At 46.2% G+C, this 7397-nt stretch overlaps 2 protein-coding genes across 3 annotated transcripts in view; one reads left to right on the top strand and one right to left on the bottom strand.

Moving 5' to 3' along the window:
* Positions 1 to 2564, bottom strand: part of CIB3 (calcium and integrin binding family member 3) — a 4130-nt gene extending 1566 nt beyond the window's left edge. The window contains exons 1-4 of one of the 2 annotated variants that reach the window (XM_009997802.1): positions 2514 to 2564; positions 2344 to 2378; positions 562 to 673; positions 46 to 193 (exon numbers count right to left, since the gene is read on the bottom strand). In XM_009997802.1, the coding sequence (XP_009996104.1) occupies positions 46 to 193; positions 562 to 673; positions 2344 to 2378; positions 2514 to 2564 (346 nt within the window). The remainder of the gene's footprint in view (positions 1 to 45; positions 194 to 561; positions 674 to 2343; positions 2379 to 2513) is intronic. The other variant, XM_009997803.1, reaches the window with a different exon arrangement.
* Positions 2565 to 2658: 94 nt separating this feature from the next.
* Positions 2659 to 6516, top strand: FAM32A (family with sequence similarity 32, member A). Its single transcript, XM_009997825.1, has 4 exons — positions 2659 to 2686; positions 5941 to 6125; positions 6255 to 6308; positions 6448 to 6516. Exons 1-4 carry the CDS (start codon positions 2659 to 2661, stop codon positions 6514 to 6516), a joined length of 336 nt encoding a protein of 111 aa, XP_009996127.1.
* Positions 6517 to 7397: the final 881 nt, after the last annotated feature.

The following is a 7397-nucleotide window of genomic DNA, read 5'->3' as shown; positions in this document are numbered from 1 at the left end:
TGCAGGATCTCCCCAAACTTTCCTTTTTGCCCACGTCTCACTCACCGTAAATTTTAAAAGCATAATAAGCTTTCAAGTCCCTGGGAGCCATTTCACTCATCACTGAAAACATGTCCAAAAAATCATCTAAAGTCATGTTGCCATCTCCATCCTCTGAGAAAACCTCGGCGATCCGCTGGCGGAAGGGATTGTCCTGGGAACAGGGAGCAGGGGAAGCTCAGTCTCCATGGCATTTATTTCAGTGCAGATAAGACACAATTGGAGCAAGATTATTTCTGTTGTAACCCCTTTTTTTTTTTTTTTTTTTCAGCAAATACACCCCTTTCTGCTATTATGTGCGTGTCTAGTGTTGTACTGAAGGAGCCACCTTTAACCTTAGTGGAATTTCAGGGAATCACCCACTAGAAACTTCCAGAAAGACCTTCGACTTCAATAGCCAAAGATCTATTTGTATTTCAGCCTCCCAGCAATTAGTCCAGGATGAATTATTAAAGAAAAAAAAAAAAAAAGGGTAGATCAGGCTGAAATGTGTCCCTGGGTTGTGTGTTCCTTGCTGTGTACCTTCAGCTCTGGCATGCTGCCAATGAGCTCGTAGGGAAGTGTCACCTCTGGTTTATCTGTGTAGTCGAGTGGAACCAGCTGTGGGGCCAGATCCCGGTATCTGTAGAACAGCCTGAAACAGAAAGAAAGGCTCGTTTAGGGAACAAGTTACTTAAAGCACTGAGAACAAGGTGTCTTTTCCGTGTCCTTCTTTCTCACTTTGCTCCCCTTACCAGCTGGATGAGAACAGTCACTATGTCACCTTTAGTGCAGCCTGTGGTTGCTGGGGGAAGGGATGGTGTTGGAAAAGGGAACCCAGCAGCAGAATGTGACTGCTGAAAAATCCAAAGCCTTCATGAGGCCAGAACAATTGGGTGAAAATGCTTGTAGTGGTCAGGCAGCCAAACCACCAGATGTTGTGTGTCTGAAAGCAGATTTTTTACAGAACCTGACTGATTTCTGCCTTGGGAGCGATGGCATTTCAGGCCCAGAGTGTGGTTATGAGTTCTGTGTTCACCAGAACCAGGAACAAGCCCTTCACCCTGAAGGTCCACTAACAGTTTCCAAACACACACAAACTTGTTGTAAGCTGAAAGGGATCTGTTTTCCACCTCCACAATGACTGCAACCAAAAATAATGGGCTTCAACTGGAGCATGAAAGAGTCAGTCTAAACGTCAGAACAAAACCCTGAATGCCTGGAGCCATGGGCTAGAAGAGGGAGATCTGGGGCCAACTCTGCCAGGTTTTTATCCACCCTGAGTATCTTCTTGTTTTTCCACAGGTTCAGGAGACATGTGGATAATTACTGGAAGGTATTCACCACTTTTTCAGCACATTATTGGCTTCAGTTCTTGTGCTAGAGAAAGGATCCCATTTGCAGCTCTTACCAACAAAACAATAGGGTAGAATTTTTAAAAGGATCCTTATCAATAATAAATGTCTCCTTCATGACACAGTTATGGTTCTGACCTCTGTTGACTGTGTGGAAAGGCAGGCAGGTTTAGATTTCAATTATTGCAGACCTGTTCATGTTTGATCCTGTATGGAATTCACACATGGATATGAAAGTTGAAAAGAGGGTCATGCCCTGTAGAAACCTGTCAGTTGTGCTCTGCCCTTCACAGAAAGGAGCAAAAAATGTGTGATGACAACTTGAGAGCTGCAAAAACTAACACTTCCCTTTCTGTCAGTGCACCCAAAGGCAAATGAAACTTCAATATTATGCAAATTACTACCTGGGTAAGAATTTTTTACAGGAGAACAAGTTGAGCTTTTCAGGAAGGCTCTCAGCCCCTCATGAACAGAACACTGAAATTGTGTTTATCAGGTTAAAATGAGTCATCACTTAAAGGCTTTGGGAAAAATGCACTTTAGAGTATTGAGATAATTATTTACATGAAAACATTAAAAAATTGAATAAAATGTTACACAATCATTAAGGTTTTCATAAACCAGGCAAAGTATCCCAAAAAATAACTATATTTTGAAGCATTTGTTATAAAAGAAGGTGAGGGGACCAGGGATGTGACCAACAAAGTATGCATTAAAATATAAATTTTACATTTATTTCTGATGCAGAGCCTGGTACCTTAAAACAAAAGTCAGAATTCTGGCTCAGTTTAGAGCAGATAACATAGGTTTTGTACATACAAAAGCCAACAAAAATGCTCAGATTATCCAAAAGTATCACTTTATGTGTAAATGTGTAAACACATTTTTTTTAAAACACCTCACTCTCTATGTGACCCATCTTTATAGCAATCTTTATCCTTTACCCACAAAATACACATACAAGACTCACCTCAGAATTTCTTTCCTTGTAAAGAATGTGCAGTCCTATGAAATAAAAGATACAACATGTAACAACAGTTTTTAGCATGCATTTATCCAAACGTTTTCTATACAGAGACATCAACGAAGTTTTATTGTAAAATGTGTTCTGTCCAGCCAGCCATTTGCTTTGTTTTCTACCTGATATGCATCCAGTTGCTCTGGAGTGAAAATGGTTTGCTTGTTGCCCATTTCTAGCTCTGAATGCTGATTCTTGTCCCATGATCCTTTCCTCAAAGGCAGCTTTATAGGACATCTGGGCATTCAGTCATTAAAAGCTGCAACAATGAGGTTCAGGCATAGCAGAGGATCAAGTAACCAGCTTCCCTGTTCCACTGGCTGCAAAGTATCATAATAGGAGCATTTCATCAAATCACCAGTCTGCTTAAGGCCCTTTTCCAGCATCACTCACCTCCCTCCTGTGTGCACAACAAAGACTCACACTACAGTATTTAGCCCAATAACTAAGAGCTGCTTGATTGTATATTTGAGGGAGCAGGTAAACTTGGATTGTGCTTTTTCATGCCTTCAGATATGGTAAATTCACTGAAAAGTGTTCGTAGTGTCTGTCTTCTTTAAGAATTAACACCAAATACTAGAATTAACACCTAATACAAATTAGTAACAGTGATGGTAACTCCTTATCCTTTCCCTCTCACTTTTCCTTGTAATACACATTGTATGCTAATGGTAGTACTGGAAGTAGTATCTATAAAATCTGCTTATTCCCTTTATTCTGTATTAGCTGCTAACACACATTACTACTAGTTAACAGTTATTACCATGACATGATACATAAGTACTGCTACATATATGGCCTTTACACTGAAAACGTGTGAATAGATGGTTCACACAAGTGAACAGAAACGTGACGTTACAGGCTGTATGAAAATTAAAAGAGAGGAGAAGGAACTGGGCAACCTGGTCTAGTGGGAGGTGTCCCTGCCCATGCAGAGGGGGTTGAATCTACACAGAATCATCGAATCATCCTGGCTGGAAGGGATCTTGAAGATCCAAGTCCAACCATAACATAAACCCCCCTACCATAACCTAATTTACCTATAATAATAATTACCATAACCTAATTTATGATACCTAAGGTCCCTTCCAACCCAAAACATCCTCTGACTCTATAACTGCACAGCTGCAGACGTATTTATTGACCACAACCTGCATTTCTCAGCCATTCCAACCACTCTGGCCCCCCGGCCCTGTGAGAACTCCCACCTGAGGGCAGAAACCCCGGCCTGGCTCATTGGTGCCCCTTCAGCTCTACAAAAAAACGATTCAGAATTGTTCGGTCCGAGGTGAAACAAAACGTACGGGGAGGTCTGGGGATGGTTTTTCAATCCTGGAGAGACTCGGGTGTTCAGACTTTCCAGTCAGGGCAGCCCTGGCTCCTCGTGCTGCCCCTCAGGGAGCGGCGCGCGCGGGCGGAGAACGGCAGGGGGGTATTTTGTTGGGGTTTTTTTTCCCCTTTTTTAGTGCTTAGAGCGAGATTTAAGGCCAGAATCAATGGCTGGAACATGAAATGTCCTTTTTGTTTGATACCAGCCGTTCTTTTCGGAAGCGCAGGGTCCTGACGGGTCCCCCCGTCCCTCTCAGGGCTCCTCGCGATTCCCCCTCCTGGGGGGCTGAGCAGCTCTGACTTTTAGACCCTCAGGGGGTTATTTTTTATTTTATTTTATTTGTAGTGCTTAAAGCGAGATTTAAGGCCAGAATAAATGTCTGGAAAACGTCCCTTTTGTTTCATACCAGCCGCTCTTTTCGGAAGCGGAAGGTCCTGACGGGTGTCACTATTTTTAACGCTTTAAAGCGAGATTTAAGGCCAGAATCAGTGGCTGGGAAGTGAAATGTCCCTTTTGTTTGATATCAGCCGTTCGTTTGGGCAGCGGAGGGTCCTGACGGTCTCACTGTGTCACCCCTTTCCAGGCCCGGTTCCTCGGGCTTTCCCCTCAGGGGGCTGAGCAGCCCCGACTTGTAATTGCGGAGGTTGTTTATTATTATCATTATTTTTTAGTGCTTAAAGCGAGGTTTAAGGCCAGAATCAATGGCTGGAAAACGTCCTTTTGCTAACAGCTCTTTCTGGAAGCAGAGGGTCTTGACGGTCTCACTGTCACACAACGTCCCTCTCAGGGCGGCCCCGGCTCCTCACTGTGACTTTTTAGAAGTGCAGAGGGTCATATTCTTTATTATTTATATTTTTTTAGTGCTTAAAACGAGATTTTGGCTGGAAAATGGCTGGGAAATGTCCCTTTGTTTGATACCAGCCGTTCTTTTCGGAAGCGCAGGGTCCTGACGGGTCCCCGCGTCCCTCTCAGGGCTCCTCGCGCTTCCCCCTCCCGGGGGGCTCCGCAGCTCTGACTTTTAGACCCTCAGGGGGTTATTCTTTTCTTTTTTAGTGCTTAAATCGAGATTTAAGGACAGAATAAATGTCTGGAAAACGTCCCTTTTGTTTCATACCAGCCGCTCTTTTCGGAAGCAGAAGGTCCTGACGGGTCTCACTATTTTTAATGCTTTAAAGCATTAAAAAGAAGATTTAAGGCCAGAACCAGTGGCTGGAAAGTGAAATGTCCCTTTTGTTTGATATCAGCCGTTCGTTTGGGCAGCGGAGGGTCCTGACGGTCTCACTGTGTCACCCCTTTCCAGGCCCGGTTCCTCGCGCTTTCCCCTCAGGGGCTGAGCAGCCCCGACTTGTAATTGCGGAGGTTGTTTATTATTATCATTATTTTTTAGTGCTTAAAGCGAGGTTTAAGGCCAGAATCAATGGCTGGAAAACGTCCTTTTGCTAACAGTTCTTTCTGGAAGCAGAGGGTCTTGACGGTCTCACTGTCACACAACGTCCCTCTCAGGGCGGCCCCGGCTCCTCACTGTGACTTTTTAGAAGTGCAGAGGGTCATATTCTTTATTATTTATATTTTTTTAGTGCTTAAAACGAGATTTTGGCTGGAAAATGGCTGGGAAATGTCCCTTTGTTTGATACCAGCCGTTCTTTTCGGAAGCGCAGGGTCCTGACGGGTCCCCGCGTCCCTCTCAGGGCTCCTCGCGCTTCCCCCTCCCGGGGGGCTCCGCAGCTCTGACTTTTGGACCCTCAGGGGGTTATTCTTTTCTTTTTTAGTGCTTAAATCGAGATTTAAGGACAGAATAAACGTCTGGAAAACGTCCCTTTTGTTTCATACCAGCCGCTCTTTTCGGAAGCAGAAGGTCCTGACGGGTCTCACTATTTTTAATGCTTTAAAGCATTAAAAAGAAGATTTAAGGCCAGAACCAGTGGCTGGAAAGTGAAATGTCCCTTTTGTTTGATATCAGCCGTTCGTTTGGGCAGCGGAGGGTCCTGACGGTCTCACTGTGTCACCCCTTTCCAGGCCCGGTTCCTCGCGCTTTCCCCTCAGGGGCTGAGCAGCCCCGACTTGTAATTGCGGAGGTTGTTTATTATTATCATTATTTTTTAGTGCTTAAAGCGAGGTTTAAGGCCAGAATCAATGGCTGGAAAACGTCCTTTTGCTAACAGCTCTTTCTGGAAGCAGAGGGTCTTGACGGTCTCACTGTCTCACAACGTCCCTCTCAGGGCGGCCCCGGGGCCGGGCTGTCACCGCCCTCTTGTCCGCCCGTAGGAAGAAGAAGAAAGCGAAGGAGAAGGCGCAGATCGTGGAGCAGATCGTGAGCAGCAAGAAGCAGGAGGAGGAGAAGAAGCGCGGGCTGGACAAGCGGACCCCGGCCCAGGTGGCCTACGAGAAGATGCAGGAGAAGCGGGTAGGGCCACGCTGGCTGGGACAGACCCTGTTTGGGGATCATTGGGGGGGTTTAAAAACCCCAAGCGACCCCTCGGACGCGGCCCCTGAGGGGGCTGGAGGTCACGGGCCTGTCTTGTGTCTCCTGCAGCAAATGGAGAGGATCCTGAAGAAAGCGTCCAAGACACACAAGCAGCGGGTGGAGGTAAAGAGAAATCATCCCCCTTGATCCCCCCAGTGTGTGTGGATCAGGCTGGAGGAACCTTGATGAGCACAGAGCAGGGAGGTCTGGTGGTTCAACAGTGACGAATCTTAAACGTTTTCTTTCTCTTCCTGTCCCCCAGGACTTCAACAGGCACTTGGATACTCTGACTGAGCATTATGACATTCCTAAAGTCAGCTGGACAAAGTGAAGGGGCTGCCTTGCAAGGCTTTGGATCCGGAGTTGTCTTTTGTCTGCATTGAGCAGGGTTGCCACGTGAATCCGTGTGTTCTCCATACAGACTGTTTAATATATCTCCTGAACCTTTATGGCTTTGCACTGTCCTACTTTATTGTCTTTTAAACCCAAATATGCAACAAAGTCTCTTCTTGGCTGATGAGTTACAGAAGTGCAGAGGGTTGGGGTTTTTTAGTGCTTAAAGTGAGATTAAGGCCAGAATCAATGGCTGGAAAATGTTCCTTTGTTTGTTTGAAGCTCACAGTTCTCTTTTTTGGAAGTGCAGAGTCTGACAGTCTCCCATAGCCTGTAGGAACCACGTAATTTATTTCTGTCTGGAATTCTGTCAGAGCTGGGGGGGAAGCTGCTGCAACTTGTACCTTCGATGTAATTCCTTATTAAAATGCTGTTTTCGTCCTTTTACATTAATTTATTTTTGGTGCTGACATAAGATCAGGGGCAGTGCCCGGATGGAACACTGTGTGTGTGGGGTTTGTGAGGTGCCTTGCCCGCCTCTAGGGTCCCTGCTCCCCTGGACAGGTGGAAATTGATGTTTGAAATCCTGTCTCTGAAACCCGGGGATTGTCCTCAAAACCCGGGATCACCCCTTGGCCGCTCAGACCTCCCCCCTCAGCCTGCCCAGCCCTGTCCCGTGGGCCCCTCCTCCCTCCCAGCCCCGCTCTTGGGGCCGTTTTCTGCGTTTCCCAATAAAAATACCCCTGGACTATTTAACCTCTGCGTTATCTCAGACAGGTGTTGTTCCGCGGCCGCGGTGCCCGGGCCGTATCCCTCCTCCGGAGCAGCTGGGCCTCGTTTCCCCGCTTCCTACCGGAAGGGCCCGAAGCGGAAGCCCGT

This window comes from Chaetura pelagica, unplaced genomic scaffold, assembly GCF_000747805.2.
Source record: "Chaetura pelagica isolate M959 unplaced genomic scaffold, ChaPel_1.0 scaffold595, whole genome shotgun sequence".
NCBI lineage: Eukaryota > Metazoa > Chordata > Aves > Apodiformes > Apodidae > Chaetura > Chaetura pelagica.
This window is presented reverse-complemented; position numbering and strand designations above follow the sequence as displayed.

What these genes read in the sequence shown, in the direction of transcription:
- FAM32A (XM_009997825.1), top strand. Translation starts at nt 2,659, where the DNA reads ATGAGGTTCAGGCATAGCAGAGGATCAA. An exon ending in CAGGCATAGCAGAGGATCAA is followed by an intron (nt 2,687 to 5,940) that starts GTAACCAGCTTC and finishes CGTCCCTCTCAG; the next exon opens with GGCGGCCCCGGGGCCGGGCT. An exon ending in CACACAAGCAGCGGGTGGAG is followed by an intron (nt 6,309 to 6,447) that starts GTAAAGAGAAAT and finishes CCTGTCCCCCAG; the next exon opens with GACTTCAACAGGCACTTGGA.